The sequence below is a fragment of the Anser anser genome (genome assembly GCF_964211835.1).
Source record: "Anser anser genome assembly, chromosome: Z".
Taxonomy (NCBI): domain Eukaryota; kingdom Metazoa; phylum Chordata; class Aves; order Anseriformes; family Anatidae; genus Anser; species Anser anser.
This window is the reverse complement of record NC_139723.1, coordinates 76580735-76606851: the sequence shown is the minus strand read 5'-3', so window position 1 is coordinate 76606851 and position 26117 is coordinate 76580735. Positions and strand designations below refer to the sequence as shown.

At 37.6% G+C, this 26117-nt stretch overlaps 1 protein-coding gene across 1 annotated transcript in view; it reads right to left on the bottom strand.

Annotated features, from left to right (window-relative positions):
* Positions 1–1534: 1534 nt before the first annotated feature.
* The window catches only part of GOLPH3 (golgi phosphoprotein 3), a 35907-nt gene continuing 11324 nt past the window's right edge, over positions 1535–26117 (bottom strand). Inside the window, exons 2-4 of the mRNA XM_083816719.1 lie at positions 14535–14666; positions 8558–8672; positions 1535–5466 (exon numbers count right to left, since the gene is read on the bottom strand). Of these exons, the coding sequence (XP_083672845.1) occupies positions 5042–5466; positions 8558–8672; positions 14535–14666 (672 nt within the window). The 3' untranslated portion in view covers positions 1535–5041. The remainder of the gene's footprint in view (positions 5467–8557; positions 8673–14534; positions 14667–26117) is intronic.

Sequence of the window (26117 nt, the reverse complement as noted above, 5' to 3'; positions counted from 1 at the left end):
AGAAGACATCAAATGCGCCAGAAGGAAAGGAACTGAGTGATGTACTGGGAGTCAAGACAGCAAAAATGGAACAGTAAAATATTTCAGTCTGTTTTGCCAGGAAAACAGGACTTAATGCAATCACACTGTAAGTGCATCTATGTCTCTACCTTCTCCTACTTATCCTATTATAGAAGTGAAGCAGCCTTCAAAATAATTTGTCTACAACTTCCATAAAATTAAATGGCCCACTAGAGAAGATGCTTTTTAGAGCTGCAACACAAACTCACTCCTTTTTAACAAGCAGATAGCCCAAAAGGGAGAATTAATCTTGTATATGACCTTACTACAATAAAAGCTTGAGTAAGGAGATAGCAAGTCCTTAGAGCACTGACTCAGAAACAAGATCTATTTACATTAGAGAACTGGCAAAAGTCACGATACTCAGCTCTAAGTCCTCCCTGCTGCATGGAGCTTGCTTTGGATGCAAGCAAAGAGAAGTTTCAATGTAAATTAGCATCAGCTTTTGTTCATCTGAACAAATCACATCTTGTAAGCTGGATCAGAAAGCCAGCTGCTTTAGTTCAGCCACCGAGGCAGCTAGCATAGACAAAGGTATTTGTTGAAGAAGGGGGAGGTTCCTTGAAGCATCACTAGGGAATCAGAGAAGAGGTGAAAGCAACTCCGAGGATGAGGTAATAGAGATCTAAGCTCAAGATGACTCTAAAGGCAATGAAAAGCTTAGTAATAAAAAGGCAAGGGTGGAAACATCTATGTTCGAAGCTGGTAAATTGTTTGTGAGCACAAAGAGGAAGTCACCAAGAAATAGGGATTAAAAAAAAAAAATCGGGTGTCAGTTTTGAGAGAAAAAAATAGAAACAGAAAACTGAGTTTGGAAAGGTATTGGGGAAAAAAAAAAAAGACTACTACTGATGATAAGCATTTCTTTCCCTATTCTTTCTGCTGTCTTAGAAGCCAGCTTTTCTTCTGTTTCCACAGAAGCTTCTCCTCCTCCTGAGTGAGAAGGCATTTCTTATCACCAACTTTTCACAGGCTTTGTAGGAAGAAGAAAAAAAGAGGCAATGGGAGAAAACTCCAGATGATCTTGTCCAGAGATGAACACAGGCAGTATTCTGACCATGTTTCTTCCCCTCCTACCCAAGGCCACCTGAAGTCACGCTTTTATATTTGACACTTAAAAAGCACTTGGCAGCACTTCGTTCCTTGAGTAATTAAACTGTTGAAAAGTAAGCATAACCACAGAATAAAGGAGTTATTTTCAAAAAATGCGTACTTCTCTGAACCTGAAACCCCCTTTCCATTTAGAAAGATAGATGGACACAATAGAGGTAAACTAGGACGCAAACAGGCTTTTGACTACCTGAAGTGCCTGAAGCTCAGTTTAGATAGAACTGACACTTTAATGGAAATCTGAAAAGTTCCATTTCCCAAACTGGTGAAGACCTCAGGAAAAATACTCAAACTACTGAATAAATGAAAAAAAAATCCTTCAGGTATTGCATGCATGTGATACACATTTACCACTTGCAGCTCATAGCTTGAAAGGGTGCTTTATTTTGTTTCAGTACAGATTCAGTCCAGTTCACAGAGAACACAGTTAATACATATCTTTACTTTGTAGGAGAAATGGGCATGAACACGAGTGCTCAGTCACCAGTCTTTTATAGCCAATTTATGTAACTTTCACCTCGAAAGCATCATGCATGGCACAGAGTTTTCACTAACACCTCATAAAGGAGCACTGCAAAGTCATCTCTAGAAATGCAGGAGGATGGAAATCTCAAGGACTGTAAAATTAAATGTATATGCCTATGCCATTGGTGGATTTATCCTTCAAAATCCTGTTTTTGAGATTAACTGGGAAGTTTGTTTTAGAAGAATGAGTCCCTGAATAACAATACTTATTTTCCCTTGAGGTTCAGGTTCTTCAGGCTATAGACAGCAATCTTTACTTCAAGTAGCCAGTGAGAGAGACTCACAGCAGCCAAAACTGTCTTAACACCTATCTGTGAGCTGCAGCAGCAGCTAATATGAAGAAGGGATACCTGAATCTCAGCAGAACAAAGCAGTCTCCCATGTTCAACCACTTTATTAGAACCTGAAACACCAACAAAAGCAAGGATGTTTGCTAAATCAATCCCTGTTAACATACCAAACTTACCTTTATTGTTAGACTTAAGGTCTGGTAGCACCCATGAGGCTTTGGGTTTTTTAAAGCACAGTGGACTTGAAGACTCCAGAAGTTCTTCTTTGTCCCCCATACACCCAAGTTTACATCAGGTGGTCTAGCAAAAGGTACCATCGCTCTTCACAAACCACTTGTTACTTACATCAAACCTATCAGAGGGTTCTTTGATACACCTAATACAAACTCTTATCACACAGGTTCTACCTTGAAGGAAGAGAAAGCTGATAAATATTCTAGGGAGTTATCTTCTATTGTGGGGGGGAAACCTCTCTCTAAAAGGTGGCTAAAGAAGGGTGACATTTCTAAACATACTGGCTCTAAGGGCGACAAAACCCCTGTATCTTCCACAACCTAACGTGAAACCCAGCAGAAACTTAAATACAGAATGAAGATGAGAGGACAGAAAAGGGACTACAAAACGATACTGTCAGTCTGAAGGATGTTTCAAATACAGCTTTGCAAAGCTGTTTTAAAATTTTGTGCATTCAACTTACTCCTGAATACTTCAGTATTTCTCTGACCCTTCCAATTATTTTTTTCTCCTCTCAAGGAGCTACAGAAAATGAGAAAACATCACGAGAGACAATGAAAGCAGTAAGCGAGCATATACTATCAAGTACAGAAAGTATTCTGTAAGCTGTCAAATATAAGAGCAACATAGCAACTCTCATTTTTCCTTCATTTAAAACAAACAAGTTTTGAAAAAGCTTAAAATAAATGTCCAAGCTGAAAGTTCATGCCCAAGCTCCTCAAAGTTTTAAACACAGCATCTTACAACTGAGAAAACACTGTATCTTTTTATTTGTAAACCAGAGTTTGAAATACCTTACAATATACTTTTAATTTCATTTTTCTAAAGAAACAGCATTTAAGAACTGAAAGAACAGCGTGGCATTAAATGTTAAGGACTGTATTTTAAAAACCTTTATTTAAAAAAAGGTTACTTAAGTATGATGAATTTAAGTTGTATTTTAAAGTCAACTACTTAAGCATCTAAATGATACGAAATGAGGTGCAAAATTGGAAGTCCAGTCACAGATGAGGCTGTAGAGTTGTGCTCAAGATAGAAGAGGTCTACCCATGGCTGGCACGGTTGCACACTCGTATGCTAACTCAGTCTGTCTCGGTCATGAACCCTGCAGATCTGAGCGACTCCACCGATTAGGTCAGTTTGATCTACTTAATATAAACTCGCCCTTTCTAATAAGAAGGATATTAACTAAAGCTTTCAGTTAAGCAATAAACCTTACTAATTAGCAACAAAAAATAAAAATGACATGCTTGCTCTGTTTCAGGCACTTTCAAGATCATAGTTTATTTACTGTAGGTAAAAAGCTAGTATACAGATTAAGGGATCTCTTAAATTTCAGCTCTACAGTTATACACCATCTAGTATTCTTGCTCTGAATATTAACCAATAAAGTTTCTAAACACCTGTAAGCCCCGCTATAAATCTGCGTTATAAGGAAAAAAAATATATAAATCAATGCTTAATTTGTTCAATGCATAATATTTACACTGTAAAACGAATGGGAGATGTAACAAGCAGTGGTAAAGAGGCAATAAGTTTTAAAAAGCCGAAGTTTTATATAGTTGGTTTTTTTTGTTTTGTTTTTTTTTTACAAGTGTGCTAATCAGCATAATTGTATATAAAAATTAAAATATAGTAGTGTCCCATTACAGAAATCTTAATCATCTGAACTGCAGTCATTACTTGCTAACCATTTACATGCAACACCTGCTAGACTGTTTTTAAAATGTAAAACAGATTATAACATTTAAGAGACAAACATTAACTTGTGTACAAACAAAATTAAAAACTGCACTCAAGAATTGCACTGGTCACAAGCCTCTTCCATACAGGAGGGAGGGAAAAAAAAAAAAAAAAAGACAGAAAGTGCTCTCTTTCTGTATGCTAATTATCAAAAGGCAATGCATAGACAGAGAATGCCCAGACGGCAAACTCTGTAGACGCTGGAAACGGACAGCTTTCACATACATACTCCTTGTAAGAGGCCTTTCCTTCCACCAAATGGCAATGACTGACAGCAAGTAAGGGGCACCAGGTGTACAACTAAGTAGATCTTGCAAAATACTAAGATGGGGCAGTTGTTAATATACAACTTGAACTATATTTACAATATAATGGAATGTATCCCATCCCAAAACTGGTTTATGAAACAATTGGACCTTTCTACACTAGCCTTGTGACTCAGCTATCATTCTAATGAAAGTATAAGTACACAAGAGACTTACATGAAAAGTAAAATTTATGGGGCATTTTACAGGAACTATCGATAAAGCTGCTAAATGGAATTTCTGCTTTTAAAGTAATTTTGTTAGATATAACTGAAATAATATCTGTGTATAAAATGCCCTGACAGACACTTCAACATGGAGCTTTGGTGATTTTTTAAAAAGGCCCTTTTTGATCTGTTATGAATTGTACTGCAGAAGTACTGATGCATGCACACATCTGTGTCAGCTGAGACTAGTGATCCAATTGCATGCACATTTCCTCGAGGTGCTTTCCATGTTAAACCACTTCAATAACAATAAGATGAAAAATAGAGTAACAGAAATATTTCAGTTAACTCAAATTTAATAGGAAATGGAATGCCAATATGGCAGTAAAACCTTTTTCTGTTGTTGTTTTAAACAGGAAGGTCTCTTGTACCAGCAGAATCCTGTATACAGATGCACAGAGAAAGAGGGAATACACCACTTATAATTCCCATTAAACAAGAGCCGATTCATGTGAGAAGGTACAAATTACAGAAAACATGAATAGTCAATAGAAGAGAAACAACTGGTTTACATGAAAGAAAAGAGAACACTTCAGTCTGATTGCAGTTATTTTGTGAATGCTGCTACAACAGCCCACAGAACCTCATTCGTGTTGGCTTTCATACATTCAACCTCAGGGTCTAAATCCAGAAGCTGCCGCACTCTCTTTGTGGCTAAATCATACTGCTCATCCAAAAGGGGGGCAAAAGCGTTCTCCAGAACATCTGAAGCATGGGCTAAATAAACGAGTGCCAGCAAGCGCTTGTCCATGCGGTGGGGGTCATTCACCCATTTGTCAAGAACTGCTTCTTGAACCTTCTTGATGAGGCGCTGTTTGATATTGTTGTTGGTGAGAGGGTGCGTAGTCATGTCAAAAAGAAGGAAGTTCTGTTTCTCTGTTGTCAGTACACCTTTTTCCACTAGATTTTTAGCTAACCGTTCACGGACATTTCGTAACTGGTAGTGCAACTTTAATGGGTTCCATGTTTCACCTAAAAAAAGCAAACAAAAAAGCCAACAGTCAGGCAAAATCTAAGCTGTACTACTACAGCAATTTTTTCCCCTCCTGTGGTGCAGAATGAGCTGTCAAATTCATATAGCTGACTATAACAGTAAGATAGCGTGCTCATGTCAGCATTTCTCTGATCCCTGACCCGTCTAGATACATGCATAGAGACTGAGACCATGAGAGCCTCTTTGAGGAGTTTGTGTGCATTTAAAGTTGGGATGCAACACTAGCTAAGCCATGTCTTGAGGAAGGATATGACAAATAAGCACTCCTGTACTGATGAAAAAATCAGTCATGAAAACTTTTTTTTAAACTGTAACCATAAAAATAAAAATTAAAAAATTTTTAAAAAGCATCTCCTCCAACCTTGTCTGCTCAGCCTTTGTCAATTCAGGGACTGGAAGAAGCATTGTCACCATTCTTTCTGTCACAAAGACAAGCTAATGTACACCTATCCCATATGCCCTCCTCATTTCTCTTATTTCTTCGGGTTTATGCTCTTCTTTCCATTTCTGCTCACCCTTGTGAGTGTGGGTGGGTGGATGTACACAAGAGCACTTGTGTTGAGGTGGGCTTTGATGTTTCTATACAAATTATTTCTAATGCTTTCTGTTATGGCAGGACAAATGGGCACTTCAGAGCATGTGCATGCACTTAAAAGAAATTTAAAAAGCACAAAATACAACACCAGGAGCTACTGATAAAACCGAAGTTGTTAAGCACTGAGAAATTCTTCTTTAATTAGAAATCTACTTCAGCTAAAGTTTTTAGGTCCAGCTTACCTTAGTATTTACCTTAAGTATTAAAATCTCCTCCTGATATTAAAGAGCCTATGCTCTTTAAGAGGCAAGCGCAGAAACAGCATTAAGTATTTCTTATGTAGAAGTGTTTTTTCCATAAACAATATGACAACTTCTGTAGCAACTTGTGTTTATTTCAGAAAGCTAATCTCTGGTTAACTTTCAATAATAATAAAAAACAGATGAATTTAAGGTTTCTCTCATTGTGATGAATTGTGACAAACTGCACCTAAGTAACAGCCAGGTTAAGTACACAATCGAGGCGACACCAGCTGCATAGTGAAAGGTAAAGAACCTACCCAGGCCTGAGCTATGCAAGTCCCCACAGGTCCTACACCTCGCCGAGGTGTGATTTCCCAGCCTGACCACAGATGAAACTATCATATGCCAGCCACCACCACCCCCCAAAAAAGGCAGTCTCCTTATAGTGTTCCCCATAGCAAATGTTATTTCCTAGATGCTTCTGAATTTGTCAGGTGACTGCCTCTATGTGATAATAAAAATCAGTACTGTGCTGACACCTTGTGACCAATCTCCACCATTACACAGACGTAACGGTGTAACATTTATTACATCTGCAGAAAGACCTGACATTCTGATCTGAACTTCGTTATTTCCTTTACTTGCTTCCCTTAGGGATCTTATAAACAACAACAGCCTGACAAACATAGCCTTAAATGTCCATACAAGTATTTCCGTGATGGCTTTGAACTTGTATGTACTAGAACTTTAAGCAGTATTCTTTGCATCTCTGATAATTATGGCCGAAATAGCTATTTTCCAGGATCCAGCCATAAAGTAAAACTTTGAAAGAAAAAAAAATCACAGGGCAGTTCTCTTAACGACGGGAAATGCAAAGAACACTAATGCCATCAAAGAACTAGTAATTAAATACCCATGGACAAGTAAAAAGGATTGATCCAAGTCTCAGCCACAGCACTAATCATGATGATCTTCCCAAAGACAAAGCTTAGCAGGCTCGTGCCTCAAGGAAACCTACAGCATTGTTCATTCATTAGTTGACCTTTTTTGAGTCAGTACTAACTTGATGTGCTCTGCCCTGGGAGACAAGGTCTGGCAAATTATGTATTTGGGTGGAGAAAAAGAATGGTTTTTGCAAGCCGTAAAAGTGGAGGAGAGCTGAGCAAGAACAGACTAGACTGCAGGGATGTGCAGCAGCCGTGCCCCCTACTGACAAGAAATGTTTTGTTCTCTCTCACTGACAAAACACTCATGGGACACAAAGGAAGGAGTGGCAAGGACACAGTATAAACTGTGCAAGTTAAGTACAAGGAAGGCTATTTCAGGTGGTACAGGAGGAATAGGAAGAACGTAATGAAAACAAGAAGGCAGAGAAAGCTGGAGAGGTTTTGCTCATTTTTGAAACTCATTTATCTGTTGTTACAAGTAACAAACATATTTAGATGAACAACTTCAAGTCTCATTACCTCCTACCTCCCAAAGTTATGTTGTTGACAAAATAGCAATTCCCTCCCCGCTACTGCTCATATAACTGAAGTACAGCTTTGATCTACTCCAGGGAAGCTGCATATTGTGTGTTTTGTAAAAACAGCCAAGCCTTGGTAATAAATTTTGGTGGGGAAAAAAAAAAAGTGCTACATGCTTTTGGTCACTGGTCTTTTCAGTTTAATTTATGTAGTTTAATATATTTTAATTTAATTTCCTTTACAGGAAAAGCTATGCACTAAGTGCTCCCTTTGAAGCCTTTGTTTTGAACAACTTGAAATGCATGACATTCGAATATATGTTGAATATATATTACATCTCTCCAGTTAATAGAAAAACAGAACTCCTCTTTATTGTTTCTCTGTGGTTGATGGCTGAATTTTCTCCCTCAATTTTTACATCGGAACAGTGAGCTTCTTATCTTCTTTCCTTATCAAAAAGCTCTGAATACTGAATCCGTATGAATATACTCTAAACTTCCACCGCCCCTCATTGCCAGTTACAGAGGAAGGCAGTTATACATCTCCAGTGCACAGCCCTGATTCATTTTGGATTCAGCAGAAGACACCTCTTCCACAGAGTTGAAATGTTCTCTGACACTTACATCTAGATCCTTTCTGTACCAACTTAAGTCAAAGGAAGCAGTTAACTTATGTTTGATTAAAGGCTACAATCAACAAGAGACTACTCCAGAGGACAGACTAATTACACTTTTGCATAATTTCTTCTCTAAAATCTTGTAGTGTAGTCTCTAGTGATGTGATATTGAGGGGGAAAAAAAGCAAATATGGTATGTCCAAGGCTTACCACTAAGCAGTTCAATCCAATTTTGTACTGTTTCAGGAGGCTGGGTCTCTTTTATGTGTTTCAGAGCTTCATCAAGCAGAACATCCCCTGTAGGAGCATCTGACTTGCAAATCACCTAAGACAGAATGAAGCGTAGTATTTTCATATAGTTCATATAACAAACATCCAACAATAAAAAACAGGAAAATCTACCTGTTATGAGAACAAATGAAAATTTTAAAAAGTGACAAATCTGTAAGAATATTCAAATTTTTAAAAAATATCTAGTTGTTAAAAAAAACTATTCAAGACTTTAATTATAAAAAGCTATATTAAGTCAGTTATGTGTAACCTAAATTACAGGCTAGTTAACTAAACTTATAGCATTCATACATATTTAATACCTTTTTTTAGATATACATATTTTTAAGGAAGATAATCCACTGACCTAAGTCCTTCACTTCCTCCTCAAAACAAAATATACTACAGTGTTAAACTGCTCTCTGATGGCACTCTATTTTCCTGCTTCAAATCAATTTATTCAAAATACTGCAGTATTAAACAATTAGACCACAAGAAACTGAGAAATCAATTAGAAACTGAAAAAACAGGAAAATTGGTTCTCTTCCATAGATCAGCAGATAAAAATAGGTTCAAGACAAGTTTTACAGCTCCGAAGAACATGCTGACCAGCAATATTACGTTCCATTCACTAACAGTTAATACATACATATTAGGCAAAATATGTATGTACAAGAGATGACATTACATATTACAGGGGTTATGTTTGTCATTTAATAAATTCTAAAATGATTTAATTGAATTATTTACCCAAGAGAGCACAGGAGAAAGAAAATCATTCACAGGAACACAATAAATTTTAAGAACTTGAGTAACTGCTTGTTTACCAGTACAAGCAGTTATATCAACCATGTACAAATACCTTTTTTTTTTCCCCTCTGGTTAGAAAAACAACAGCACCAAACTAAAAACATATGGATTTAATTAGCTCAAGTCAATATATTTTAATTATAAAAAAAATAACCTCCACCCTCAAAAAGACCACTATTTCTTTAGGAAAGGAAGAATTACTACAGCATCAAAGCTGCTTATGAACATGATGATTAAATATAACAATTCAAATTGTTTTATAAGTTATCTTTCTACCTGATGCATAAAAAGTGCTAACAAGAAACAAAGAAAAACTTAACCATGTCAAAACAATTCCATAAATAAAGGAGAAGCATTAGATACAAAGTCTTATTTTTGGTAAAGCTTCCCAGTAATCAGAAAGATGCTTGTTACCAGCCAGTAAAAGTTTAAGCGTTCCACTGAAATACATCCAAAGTTTAGTTCTGTAGTTCTAATAATTCTTACTACAAACAATAGAAGAGGAGAATGTTCTTATAGGGTCTGTAGATAACGCTGAACAGAAATGAGTTGCGATGGTAGGACAGCTTCATAATGGCAAGGTGATCCTTAACTGGAGATGTGTCCAAGGACAATGAGATAAAATCAGAAAGAAATGCAGAGTATTACAGTCAGAGTGAAAAACAGGGAACAAATATGAAAGATACAATAAATGACTGCCTAATTTAGAATGGCAGAAAAAAACATCTAGTAATTCCAGCAGTAGACTAAAAAACAAATGAATCAACAAAAGCCAAGTCTTTTGGCAAAGGGAAAATTTCATTCTAAGCTGTATTAATGTGAAAGTTGTATGAACAATCTTAGTGAATACCCAGCAGGTCACAGCTAGAATATTATGTCTGTTTTAGACAGTGTATATAAAGCGCTAAAAATTAAAATTTTATTAAATCACCAAGAATGAAACAGTCAACAATGACAGGATAAAAAGAACTAGGTTTGTTCAGATATAAAAATAAAGCATGTAATATGTTTTTACAAAGTGGGTAGCAATCAGGAGTTTAGGATTTTAGTCCAGACAATCCCTACTTGAAACTAAACACACACAACACATTGCATTTCTGACTTACAAGCTTGTAGGGTAGCTTCACTCAAAAACTTAACCACGTCTAAGAATATATATCTTCCAGTTTTATACCGTGTTTTCTGAACTTTAAGTTTCTACTCTTTAATTTCAAGTAAATATACTTTATTGATGTTATGAGTATATTGAGTGTATTATTTGAGTATATAATATTGAGTATATTTAAAGTTGGGTTTTTGGTTGCTAGATTCTGCTCTATTAATAGTCACTTTTCATGTATTCCTTAAAAAACTAGCCAAAAAACACCCAACATATATCCATCTTTACTTCTTTTAAAAACTGACATTCCGGCAAAGTTTTAGTTTCTTTAAAGTGTCCCAGATGATTAATTTCACTGTAACCTTAGTTATGGTGAATAGTTCCAGCCTCCAGCAGTTGGTAACCTACTACTATGCACCATCTCACTGAGATGCAAAGTCAAGTTATTGACATGTTTTGTGAAAAATAACCACCACCACATATACCCCTCAATAAAGAGACATATCCCAGACTTCAGAGCATTTTTTTAAAAAAAAGATTTCTTAAGAAGTTTAAAGAACAGCTTTCCTTGCTTATTTGCAGTTAAAATACTTTTCACTGCCACTGCAAGGAAGTTTAAGAAGTTAGTTTGAATATAATCCACGATGACAGTCTGAGACTAAACATACAGGCATTAGAGCAAAGACCTATAGGGAGCATAGACTCTTCCATTCAACTCAGACAGGACACCATAAGCTCTTGTGAAGCCACAAAACACGGCGATTTTGTCTCCAAGTTTACCATTCTCTGCAGCCAGGCAATAAAGCACTGTTGCTTCTCTTTCTCTGCTACAGTGAATATTTACTGTACAGATTCTTCCAATTACCCTTCCCCTGAAACAAAAGCATTTTGATTTATACCTCTCCAGTATTTCTTTTCCTCCTCCCTTTCTCAGCGCATGGAGACGGGCAATAATGGGAGCTCAGCCACCTCTCTCTCTGTGTTCACTGATCTGGTCTTTCTTGAATGAGCATTTATTGATCAATGTCTCTTGGTTAATTAGAGCATAGGAAAAGTGGGAAATTGAGTGCGTCGGGCATCTTGTGAATTGGATCATCACAGAAGACTAAGTATCGTCAAGGGGAATATTTTCCTTTTTTTAATAGATGAGCTAAAGTAGAGAAAGAAGCTAAGAGCCTGGTTCTTCAGAGATGATGATCCTTAGCCCTATTAAGGAAGTCTTTCTTTATTCCAATTTTTCAGCAATTTATCACATATTAGCTTTGCCTGGTATCTGACTGCTATGAACATTTCAATTATACAGAGTATTTAATTTGCATTTTCCACAATGAAGCTCTGCAATTAGGTAATGCTAAAGATGAAGCACCTCATGCATTGACTTTGAGTAAACTCTTCATTATTTAGTTTTAATAATAATTATGAGGAAAAAAGTCACTCATGCATGAATCACTCAATTATCAGTTATAAAATACGAAGTTAATCTGCCAAGGATTTGTTGAGATTTCTTTTATTTCAAAAAAACATAATTATTGGTTCTACTTTCTGACACAGAAAGGCAGCATAGAGTGCCATTTTCTGTCTTCAATAACCACTAGTCTTAGAAATTGCTTTATTTACATACAAACCTCAGCTTTCATTTATTTGTTTCCAGCAGTGATGCCATCTATAGATACAACTCTAAAACAATGCAGTGATTATATACTCTCAAGCCAAACTTACACGGATGTTGCAAGATAGAAACATGTCATATTGACTTTCAGAAGTTTTACTGATGTTCATCAAGTCTGCCTGCCAGCTTCTCAGTCTCATTTGGCTCCACCATGCAAGCATGTTTATGTATCTGTACTACTGCCCAAAGTAGTTCTACCCTCCTCTTCTTCTCGGTTATTACTTGCACCACACCTCATGACAAGACCAAGAAAATGATCCAAGCAAAAATTCAGTGGATCAGAATTGTGAATGAGTTTTCAGACAGAGTGATGACCTGACAAGGCTGCATGAACACTAGTAAAAACCAAAGAGAGACTGCAAAAATACTAAGCTTCCTTGCAAAGACAGGACTACCCTTCACAGCTGCAGCACCAACTGAAGTAAACAAACGGAACTCCTGCCTTCAGACCATGGCTGGAAGATACAGGATTTCTGAGACACCTATCAGAGCTTTGAGTTTTGAGGAGCTTCTACCTTCCCACAAAGTTCCAGAAAGGTCTGGGGCAGGGCAGAAGAAGGGTTAGCTTGAGGTGCAGGTGCTATATAAAGTGATATTGCTGCCTCACTGAATCACAACCTTGTATACAACTAGACAGCTCATATCCACTCACTAACCACGGTATTTAATTCACAGAAAAAAAAAAAAAAAAAGGTCAAAGCAAGCAAAGCCTGCGAGCTTGTACCAAAGAGGTTGAAGGTAGACACTTGGTAGAGCTGAGGCACATAAATCTAGCAACTATGGGAACAAGACTGCAATTTCATATTAAACAACGCAAGAGTTTGCATAAAATGAGAAAAAAAACACGAGAATTTCTAAACTGAGAGATGGGGCAGGACAGAAGAAACATAGATATCAGAAGTTAGGGATTTTACTTGCATTAAATTCTATAAGCAGAAATCAATCTTCATTTGAATTTTATATTAGGTCTTTTTCATAGAATGCTCCTGCCTGCAAAAAAAAAAAACTCTACATTTTCTTACAACAACAAAAAGAACAAAGAATACTATGAGAAAAAAAGAACATAGAATACTATGTAGCTTTTAGCTCTCCTTAAAAAAAAAAAAACACAGACCCACCCCCAAAAATCACGATAAAATTAGGGAAAAAAAAAAAGGAGGGGAGGCAGACAAGAATTTGGTTTGTACGCTGTAGTAAAGATACGCACAGGTTATTTCTCCATTTTCCTAAAAAAAAGCAGTTAAAACTTCAGTTAGACAGACCTGACAAGGTTTGCATAGAAAGAAAATAACTGCTAAAGAACATTCCTGAATGCCTAAGGAGCCAAAAGCTTTGTGGGGGGAAAAAAATGTACAAATTAATCAGTGCTGAATATGCTTAAATGAAGCTAAAAGAAGTAGGAGCTGTTTGCCTGAACAGAGGTTCAATTCTTTAGAGGAGAAGGAAGCTGGGAGAAGGTTAGGGAATTTGGAAGCTTTCCTTAAAAAAAAAAAAAATCAGCAAAGCGTAATATTAACAGGGAAACAGGCTATGAAAGAGAAATTATTTGTGGTGGATAGAAATATTTGACCATGTATTCAATAAACTTCTTTTACAAGAATCCACTAATGCTGATGAAGTAGAAACTCTTCTAGCAGTATGACTTTGCACATTTTGTACTAAGGAAAAAATCCAGCAGCAAAAGTAATAAATTAAAGCTTCAAATCTTCAGCCTAATTCAATACAGAACCTTAAAAATTTGCCCAACTTAAAGGTCAGTGAGTATAACCAATTTAACACACCAGTCAAATGCTTTAGCTAGGTAATCTTGAGCTCTCAGGGGCCCAAGGTACAAGGATGTTTCCTTCCCAGGCAGTGCACAGCATACCATGCAGAGGATACTGTGTACACCGGCATTAACTGGTGGCTTGCAGGATACATCTGGCTCGCTGTCAGTTAGCTGTCCGTCTCAGCCCCAGCCCACATCTCACCGATATTGCAAAAGCCAGTTCCTTGGGCAGATTACAACTGGTGCTGCTGGCTCCCAGCAGTAACTGCTGTCACCGCACCCTGGCCACAGCCACTGCCAGCTGATTGTGTAAGGCTCCCAGCAGCAGCAGGAACACATCAAGAGAACTAACAGGAGTTGAGAACAAGTACGGAAGATTTTACAAAGCCCTTCAGCTCACCATTTAAACAGTTCAGTTAATAACTCTGTGCCTGTAACCTAAGCCACTACTCAGAATGTCTAAACCCATAAAAAGAAAAAGAGTTTTTCCTTACAACTGATTGTAATTTGTAACTACTGCATTGCCTGGAACACGACACAAAAGCAAACGTGACTACTTTCCACCACTTACCTTTCTGGTCAATAGACTTTTGCGTCGCATTCCACAAGCCTCTAGCTGAAGACGCCCTCGCAATGCCAATTCGATTAACATGCAGCCACGCAATCCTGAGGAGATGCAATCATTCCAGAACGATGTGTAACCCTGAGAAAATCAAAAGACAGTAAGATACTTCTACCTCCACCTTAAAACAAATAGAAGAGGCTTGCTGTGTTCTGTAAGCAGTCCTCTTATCCTCGCGCACTTTTAAAGTAGCGCTACTAGACAACCACCATTCCTGTACTGTAGATGTGAAAGAGAAACATACTCATCCTCTGTTAGTTTTTACTTAGTCTGTTCTTTGAAGAACAGCGAAACTTCAGGAAAATGACACCAAACAAAACAGTACATACCATTTAGTTTATACGTAGTCAAAATTAACTAACTACATTTTTAAGACATCAAGCATTTGGCATTACTAACATCACACAAGCTTATCTGTGTTTCCTGAGAAACATTAACATGCTTTTACTTCCATAAACAATATAGCACTGAAGTAATAATGTGAAAATTATTATGAAGATATATATATATAGATAGATAGATTTTACATGGATTGCAAAGCTGCAAACCACGTTTATTCTATGAACCACACAACACCTAACACACTTCATCTATATTTCCGCACTGATAGCTGTCTGCTTAAATAGCAGAACCAAATATTCAACACGATAAACTTACTCAATCCCTAGAAATACATTTATTGAATTTTGTACTTCACTGCTTGACAACTATGACAAAAAATATGAAAAGGATTCTATTTAAATGATACAGTAACAGACACTTAATATTACCAAACATGCAAGAACAGTATTTAAAACAAAATAAAATCATTCTGAGAAATAATTTGTCTTTTGGGAAATGGTTGTGGAAACACTTGGTACAACCCTGGAAAGACCTTCCAAAACTCCTCTAGCAATACATCCTCTTGATGAAAACATCCACTTTGGAATACAGGAAACAAAAACCAAACAAAACGAGCACTGTCTCATAAAATTTACCCTAGCCAGTGACAAAGACCAGCTTAAATCATGAACAATACAACTTTATCGTACTTGCAAATGACAGCTGCCAGTATACAGGGACACCAGATGGAAACACCTAAGTCCACTAGACCTGCAACCCAGACACCAACAAAGGCATGCCACTAAATACAGATTTATAGGAACAAGAAAATATTTGTTTCCATTTAGCTCTTAGCTATTTTTCCTAGACATTAGGAGGAAATTCTTCACTGAGGGTGGTGAGGCACTGTCACAGGCTGCCCAGAGAAGCTGTGGCTGCCCCATCCCTGGCAGTGCTCAAGGCCAGGCTGGATGGGGCTGTGGGCAGCCTGGGCTGGTGGGAGGTGTCCCTGCCCATGGCAGGGGTCGGAGTTGTATGATCTTTAAGGTCCCTTCCAATCCGAGCCATTGTACGATTTTCAAGAGCTTTATTACACAAATGACCCATACTTCTAAAAATTCTACAAAAACACTTAATTAGTAGAAAGCCATTACTGAAATGTCACAGATATTTACTTAAAAGGCCATAAACATAAGGTTGGAGAGGCATTTGAGAAGTTATCTAATCAGCTACTCTCAGAAAACAGCCATTTGGTAATTCGTTTTGGTAAGCACCAGACACTTCTTTGCCAAAAAAAAAAAAGTGTGAGATATGGTACCATATTTTCTTGATTAAAAAAAAAAAGAACAAGGATTCCTACATTCTATTTCCAACCAAATAGTCTCTTTACATTAAAAAAAAAGTGAAATCAGACAACACATATGCAAATTAAATATCTACCAGACAAACAGCTGTGGCATAATACATACTTCCTTCTATTCACAAAAAGTGTTATATTATTATGCAAACAGTTTGTTCTAAAAACATTTCCCTTGTTTTGTAATGAAAACTGCATTTAAAGCATTTGCCAAGGAGGTGACATTAACTACACTACTCCCAGCAGCAATTACCAGGTATAAAATCCTTAGCTCCAGCACTTATTCCACATACGTGGCCACAAGCAGGATGCAGAGAAATAAATTATCCTAGGGTAATTCAGGTTGGAAGAGACCTCAGTAGATCTCTAGTCCTACCTGCAGCTCAAAGCATGTTCAGCTATGAAAGTCAGACCAAGTTACTCAGGGCTTTATCCAGGCAGGTCTTTAAAATCTGCAAGGAAGGAGACTGCACAACCATCTGCTAGTTTTTAATCAAGTGATCCAGAAAGGCAGTTCAAAAAGATTATGACCTTCATAAACGGAACTGCTTGCTCTAGTGGGTTTGATGACATTAAAGTCATGAGAATGTATACTGCCTCACTTATTTTTTTTTCAGGCTCAGAGTTTGCAGGGGATCCAAGAGAAGGAACATCTTATTTCAATATACAGAAATTATACCGCTATTAATGAAGTGAGGAAGGAGGTATTATGTAACAGCCAGTGTCATCCTGAACATTTTTCAATCCATTAAACTGTTCTTTCCAGGTACTTCAAGCAGATGGATGGATAATGTTTGGCACTTACTGTAAAGACCTCAGACAATTGAAGGAACCTTCAGAGAAGGTCAGGTTAGCACACAACAGTCTAACTAAATCATCCTTTAAATTAACTCAAACTTCCTGGTGTAGCTGAAACAGAATAGAAGCGGACATTTATCTTCAACACTGCAAACAGCTCGACACCTACCTCAAGTGGCATATAGCACAACTAGAAAAAAGTACAGAAAACAGAAACAATAATGCTCAGCATTACAGTACTGCCTATTAAAGAGGCAACATGGACAGTGAAGAAAAGCAGAATGAAAAGGGCAGAGAGAATAACAATAGACAGAGTGGAAGAACAGTAGTATAAAGTACTGTTGTACTATTTACACAGGAAGCAAGTATTTTTTCTTTTTCCAGGCAAGACCTAGAAGGTGGCTATTGAAACTGACAGGTTAGTAAAGTCACAGGTCAACTCCTTCTCTACGTAACGCATTCAATTGTCCTTACAGGAAGGCAAAATCAAAAACAAAATTGAAAAAAGGATTCGTTAAGCCACACACAATCTGGGAAACCCCCACACAATTGAAGGTCAGAGTGTACAGGGGAAGAGGGGTCTGTCTGAGCCTATCAGCCCCTGAACACTGCTGGTTACAGGTTACTGAAGACAGTAGGGATTTGGTTTTACCTTTTAACACCGTTCTCCTACTATGTTCCAAATACCTAGCAGTCTCAAAACACTTATGTGATAGACCAAAGATCACTACATTTACAGATGCAAGTCATTCCACTATTTAATACCCTTAAATAGCACTAATATTGCCACCCATAAAACACCAAATATTTTTGCTGTATCTGTCTTCTTACAAGTCTTTTCTACTTTTATAAACATCCTAACTCAATGAAATACTTATTTCTTTAAAGGTGCTAAGCAAGGGGCACATGTGTGTCTTAAAAAGTACTGAATTATTTTTATCTGACAGCATTCACATTAGAATAGCACTTTAAGCTATGAATAGCTCATGAGCCAATTTTAAAATCTACGCTGATTCAATGATCAGAAGAACATTTACAACTGTCATGTTTATTTACAAAAACAGTATGAAAGTGGTTTTCTTCTGAGCTGACCTAGAAACTCTAAGATTAAAAAATACTTCTGCTAGGCAAGCATAAAGGGGAATGAAAATGAATTTTATAATGGAAACTTGCTACTCTATTAACTCTGAAAGCTCAGACTTTCCACTCAAGTATGGCAAAGCACGTAACTAAGACTAACATCCTCTTTCTACTTAAAGAACAGGTTATCTAAAATCCACATTCATTACACCATGTCCCTCCCATCACTTCTTGCAGCATTTATTCACTTTCTCCTCTTCACATGCACCTTCCCCAATTCCCTGCTGATACGAGCCTTCCTGCTCAGTTAGCCTTTAGTCACCTGGAACCTAAATACCACCCATCTCCTGACCATGGCCCTGTGCCTGGCTGGGTGTTACCAACCTACCACCTAACCTTCACTTCCCACTTTTACTTTGCCTCTTCAGCTGCACGTCCACACCACCTGCCTGTGACACCCTATCCTACAGCTGCCTGCTTCGCCACCGCATGCTCCTATAACATAAAATACGTTAAATTTTCACTTCTGCATTTATAAAGGACTGAGTTTCTGCAACCCTCGTGGATTTCCTCAGATGTGTTCAGGCAGATGGGGCAGACAAGGCAAAGTATTTACGCTATATATGGTGAGCAGCCACCAAGAGGGATGGAAAAGCCACACAATTATATTAAAACATATTCAAGCAAGCAAGCCTTACTGATACACCAGGTCTTGCTTTGCTGAGCAAGGCACAAACTCTTGCAGCTCCTTCCTGTGTGCTAGGGGAATCCACAAGCTCACTTCTGTATACAGCCCAGTGTAACCATGTGCTAGGACTCTAACCCCTACAGATGCTGGCACACAGAGCATGATGAGGCAGGGCTCACGCACATACCCCACAGGGAAGAGGCCACGACTTGAAAGGTCCTACCCATGTCCCTCAAACCCTTCACCTGTGTTATTCCCTAAGGATGTCCTTACCCAGATTGCCTCCAACATCCCTGAAACTCAATCTTCTCAAAACTATACTTAAAATAGGATAGGGTCCTAGAACTTGCTAAAAGTGTTTGTAAGGATTGCTAGAAATTGCGAGAAATCCTGCATAGACAAAAAAAATGATGTCTTAAAGCAGCTAAAACATTATCACTGTGATTACAAAAAAATCTGGTGCCATCATCTGGTTATGCTATAACAAAGCCACTGCAAAAACACATACACAACACTAACAACACCAGGATTCTGCACACGGAGTCTATTCATATATTTTGTTGAATCACTCAGTCCTATTACAGCATAAAAGCTGTTGCAAAAGTATCAGAGTACACTCCCACAGGACACATTTATTTCCTATTTTCCACAACACGCAAAATTTAAATTTCCAGATATTTAAAATCTGGAAGTTACATAAATGTCATGATTTGAAGACATTAAAAAAAAAATCAAAGAAGATAACACTTTCTTCATCTCAGATGATCCCAAAAGCTGCTGCACTAATGACCATTATAATTGACCAAGTATGTAAACAATCAGAAGGAGAAGACCCTAACTTGACCAGAACAACTGCAAATATTTGGTAAATATCAATGCCAAGTGTATCAGTGATTTCAGCAAAATCAATGCCTCTAAAAAAAAACTTGCAGGGAAACTACAAAAATGTCTCACTTAAGTATTAAAACAGCCAGCCTTCACAGAGCAGTCATTCAGCTGCCTCCTTCACTGCTCTATGCAGCTTCCAGGCAATTGTCAATCTTGTTCTATTAAGAAAAAGTTCAATAGTTTCTCTATCTGAAGTGCAAATTAAAGCCACCTAGCAGTAGCGATGCAAAAAAAAAAAATTGCAGATGCCATTTCACATTTATACCTGTTATCTTAAAAGTACTGTCTGAGAAAGTCTAACAGACTACAGAGTGAAGGTTAAAAAAAAACTTCCTTTTGAAATTGAGGACAAAAGACTTGTATGGGACCATATAATGTCTTACGTCCTAATACTTTGTTTCATCCATAGGAGTTACTAAGAATCTCTTCCCACTACAGAAAATTACATTATCTCTGGAATTCTTCAACTAACTCACAAGGGGAGACCAGCAGTTCTAGTCTACCTGGCTGAGATCAGAGCAGGGCAAGGAAATCTGAAAATTCTGTGAAAATATCTCAGGTTCAGAAGAAAGGAAGAGAAGAAAAGTACTTGCAGAGTTCCAACCCTGAGGCTTCAAGATACACATACGGTAATAAAAATCACATTTAACTTGCTTGGTTAAGACTACCTGTTTACAAATCCTTCCAAAGCACACTGCAGACTACAGCTGCCAATGCATCCCCTGATCTAACCCAACAAGCCTCACGCTATTACAGATTACTTTACAGACCACAGAGCCAGAGCAAATGAATATCAGCTTTATAAGTCTTTTAATTAAAAACATAAAACTATGTAATAGTCCGTGAAGATTACTGAGGGATACAATGGCCTGCTCACCAAAAAATACAAAATATTTGTTTTATGACCAACAGGCCCCCTCAGGCCCACCCTCAGATCCAGACTCACATTCAGTGTTTGACTCAGAGCGGAGACTTCAACCTAACACTAACCTCTATTCACATTTATGAAGAACCACAACAGCAGAGCTTCTCTGGGACAGCACACAATACTTACCCAGTCTAAACTTCTCTAAAAGCCTTTTCATTTAATATTTGGACTTCAGAGCACTCCCTAAACCCTCACCTAGCATCCTCTACTTAAAAGCAAGACAAGAGATCTACTGTAATCAAACTGAAATAAACCAAGCAATTAAAATGGAACGTTCTGAATCAGGACCATCACTGAAGCTACCCAAAATCCTAAATTCCTGGTCTCAGGAAATTCCAAATTCTTTGTTTATGAAAGACACAAACAAAAAGACTTCAAAAGTTTAGTAAAGAATGCAATTTCTGAAACTTCATGTAGAGACACCAGGAAAAAAAAATGTTGTAACCCTTTTGAACCCTTATAGCCTCATCAGAATAGGAGCTGACCAGCTTCGGAAGTAACAGAAAGCCATGATAAACAGCAACTGCAGTTCCCAAGAGGCTTGAAAGTCCTAGGTCCAAGGCAATACATCTGATAGTTTACCATGAAGACATGAGACCCCTAACTTCAGGGTTTCACTGCCAGGAGGCACAATCTAGGTCAAAGGAAGGTTTTGCTTTAACTAGCAGTAAATCCTGAATTTACAGGTAGCCTGTTTCCCATTAGAAGAATACTTCAGAGGAAGATTTTCAACCAGCTCTGCTTGGATGCTGAGACAAAAATACCGGACTTCTCGAACTCTGCTGGAGTTTGCTATTATATTACTTCTGCATGGATGGCGTTCAAATACTGTGTCAGTGGCAGCAGTATAAAAGCTCCGCGACAAAACTATCATTATGTTTATACATAAACAAGTATCTAGACTTCCCAAACAGTGGTTTTCTTCATTGCCTTCTATTCTTTCTGATATGTGGCAGACTATTTATGGTATGTTCTCAGACATCACAGATGACAAACATACTGGAAAACATTCCGTGCCTGGTGTCATCAGGGAATGTTATTGAGATTAATTATCTCCAGGTCTCATGGATCAACATCACCAAATTTGCATGCCACCATAATAAAAATACAACGTTGGAGACCTCATGGCCTGCTCATGAGTCATGGTTCAGGAGGAGTAAAAAGTATGAGGTGGTTCAGTTCTCCTTTGAAGATGTGGGCAAGGAAAAATTGTTGTCAGACATAATAGCCTGAGATAGACCAGGTAAAGCAAACATGGAACTTGGAAGAATTCTGCAAGCCAGTTTGGGTCATTTGTAGGATTGTGCAAAGCAGTCCTGAGTAGGCTGCTGGTAGACATTATATGTTGCACTGCACAGTTATCAGAGAAGTCTAGCATTTACACAGCATGGCGCATCATGAAGCAAGAATACCTGAATGCTCGTTTTCAATGCTAAGATAAAGACTCACATTTTGTATGTACATAAATTCGAGTCTCTTTTCTTAGAGGTACTTAACATGGCAGTGAGAAATACCAGGGAGGAAAAGAAAAAATAGGAATAGAAATCGAGAACAAAATGATATCCCAGCATTTAACTCCTCTGCCAGTGTAAGCATCTCTTAAACTGTAAAACTTTTCAACTAACCTTCATTCAAGTGACTCACATCAGTTTTACTGACACTTAAAATCAATGTCAGAGCATTTCATTTTAACCTTCAACAAAATCATTTAACTTGAGAAGGTTAAGTCCTCCCCCACGCCTTCACTGTTAGCATTTGAGGGCCAAACCTGAGAACACAGTCCAACAAATCCTGAACTGCTGCTTAAGAAACAGTATTTACTCTGTCACCCCATATCAGCTCAGTGGGACCACAGCAGCATTTATGTAGCACACTAGATGAGGGAAGCAGTCTCTGTGAAAGCTAATGGACAGTTCCATTACCTGATCTACTGAGCAGGTGAATGAATTTCAGTGGCAGCACAAGAAAGGAAAGGAACGTGGTTGGGACAGTTGGCAAAAGGCAAAGATATCCCCCCTTCAGTGACAACCCCTCTTTACTCTGACTTCAAAACCACAACCTGAACAGTTAAGGCTAGAACTATTCAGTTAGTCTTTGGGATAAAAAGCTCGAAAAAAAAAAATCACACATTATTGGGTGACCTATAGTGAAGCCATTAATGAGCACCATCTGCTCAGAAGACACAAAGGACATAATGCTTGAGGTATCACACACTATATTCATCACTACCTTTAGCTCCCTGTTTTTGGATCTCAGCAATGATTACCCTGATCATCATAAACTTGAAGTTATATTATTTAAATCTGACAGGACGGCAATAGCATCCCTTTCTGATTCTCTGAAGCAACAGTAAGTACTTTCAGAGGTGTCTGCTAGCCTATTATTAGCCGGCACAAAGCACAGACAGAACATAATAATCCCAAATCATCATCTGTCACCCATATGAAACCTACTGCAAAAGGCAGGCAGATACAATTCCTCTTGAAACATGGGCTGTTTCAAGTCGTATTTCATAATGGACTTGATCACAATTGCGACGCAACTCTTGCTTTTTTCAGTCAAGGAGCTCCTGTCTGAAGTAATAATTTTGGGACCTACAGGAAGAGAGCTGGGGAGGACAGAGAATAAAGGAGTAACAGCAGATGCTGTCCAGGTGCACCGCAACAGGTTAAAAGGAATTTTTTCTGCCACAGTTTTCATGTCAGGGATGGCTGTTTCCCTCCTCTTGCATCCTCTTGCTGATATATAAATTGTAAAGTGGCTTGCAACAGATTATCTGCTGCACAGCTATGATTGCTGATGCCAAACACTGTTTTTAAGTATTCTGATTTTAACAAAGAGTACTAGCAAACTGGGGAGCATGGGGCTATTATAACCCCCATGAAGAGGGGAACCATCTTAATGTACTGCTCCCTTTATGTAGCCTCTGAGATTATTAATATTTTGAATTTTTGAAAGCAGCTGCAATCACCTCAAGAGCGTCAACATCTCCTTAAAGCTGTTCTCAAATCCAAAGAGGTAAAATACACAACACAAGCAGTATGTATACATAAACCAGATGCTTACATTATCCTTTATTACAAATTATGCTTTAACATAAAATTTCACTCCTTCACACTGACCCAAAAGGTTCATTTTATGAATTCCAAGTGTACCTGTTATCAACATTCTTCTTCAGGAAATAGGCTACATCTTCTTGGATATTAAGGTCAAGTCATACAACTAAACAGAGATCCCAAGAGACCAGGGCAGGAGAGGACAAAGAACAGTAAGTGAACCTCAAATCCAGAGAATTCTTTACAATTCTGTTGTTCCTACCCTTTTAGCTGAAAGTAAAATCACTGATTAAAAAGAAAAAAATATTGCCTGGTATTGTTGCAGGTAAGTAAATCTATTCTTTGAGATAATGCAACTTTAAGCAAAAATCTCATGCAGATCAAAGCCAATAAGTGAGTTACTGTAGAACGCTTACTGCATCTTTAGATAAGAAATCCCCTTGGAAGCTGGTGTTTTATTTAGAAACACCATCGTTCTACAAAGAAGAACAAATACAGCTTCTGAATCTCAGGTGGAAATCAGCAAGATTGATGCAGTGTATGCTTAATTTAACACTGAGCATATTTATAAAGTATTTGTCCAACAAATCTGAGCTTTCCAGTTAATCCTAAAAAGTTCAACCATATGCTTTTTCAGAGCAGGAAATTCTCATATTAGAATAACAAACACTTAAAAAAAAAAAAAAAGATGATTTAAGTTTATTCTTCCAGAATATCATTGCAAGAAGCTTCTCGACATAAAAATAAGTAAAGAAGTTTTGTAAAAATGAACACAAAACACAAAAGCCACAAATTTTTCCAAGTTCTCAGTTACATGTAGGAAAAGCTTGTCACTACTTGGACAAATAACTGCGTATTCATTCTTATCATTTGAATCCCTCAGATCAACATTTCTCAAACTGTGGTCTATGTAACATGGCTTGGTGGCACAACTTCAGGTAACACCCACTGCCACGTCAGTAGGAATAGCTGGCAATCACACATCTCAATACAGAAATACCAGAAAAGCATGTACAGAAGTTACTAAAGTTGTTAGACTTTCAAAGCACTGCAAAAAAAATGCTGCTTATTTCTCCAATCTGCACAAATACTTAATTTGATGTAATACTGGTTGACATATTGGATAATACATGGTGCCTTTCAAATTTAATTACTGTGTTAAACTATAAATTTATCTTATCTGCTAATTACATTTAAATATTTTAACAAGTATTTCAAATACCTCTTCTGTATGTCTCCTATAGGCCACTAAAATAATTTAATTCTTGGCAACCTGGAAAACTGGAAATTTAGTTTTATCAGACAGGAAACAGATGATGCACACAGAATTTTGCTCTGCAAAAATCTAATAAGCTTCAAACTGCTGATAGCTCACTGTGGGCACAGAAGACATAACAGGAATATAATGGGCAATTCTGCACTGGTTCTGCTCAACTCCTCTTGTGCAGCCAGTCAGCATCTGTTTCTCCTCAGCTAAGTCTTTACGTGGACTTCTACATGCTCTTAAGGCAGCTATTCAAGTAACCTGTGAACATACAAAGGATCTTGAACTCCAGAGAGAACCAGTCAGAACTTCTTTCATCAGCATGAACATATTCATAATGAGCTGGGAGGAGACAGAAACAACAGAAACCAATGATGGAAGAAGACAAAAGGAAAAGCTTCACTGCAACATTAGTTGAACACAGGCTGGCATGTCTAAAATTGTTTGAACCATCAAGGTAACGTTAGGCTGATCTCACCACAGGTATTTTTTTTATTATACACATTAATCCAGTTTCACCCTCAGAGGATAAAAAGATATGTTCTCTTCTTTCCACTGCAGGTTATTGTAATTTAATCTACCTGAAGATGAGCTTAACCACAGCACAGAAGCTGCAGGTAACAGCGAACAGAAAAGCAGATGTTTATTTTACTTTTATTGATTTATTATTATCTGCATGTTGTTTAATGACCTAGAGATTCTGTTACTTTCTAATACATATTCAAAGCTCCTCTATTAATCTTTAAGTCTAACAGCTATAGATTATTTTACCTCTAAGAAAATCTGATACTCCATGACACTACAGTAGCACACAATGCCAGATGCATTAAAACACAAAAACAAACTGAGCTCCTGTGGCAGAATTCTCTAACAAGTCCTAAATCGATTTCCTTTGGCAAGGAACTGCGTGGTCTTACCCCAACCTATTCATGCTTGTCTAAAAAGATAACGTTCAGGGTTAGGGTCTTGCTTAAAGACCTCTTCAGTAATAGCTTGCCATGTCTCTTTTCATTGTTTATCAATCCCTTCCCTCCTAAAAGACAAGAGGATTAACAGAAGGCTGCTCAGGAATACAAGAATACAGTTAGCTGAGAACATGCTCAAAGTTTGTGTTAGAATCTAAACATGAGAAAAAGCTTCCCTGAAATGCAA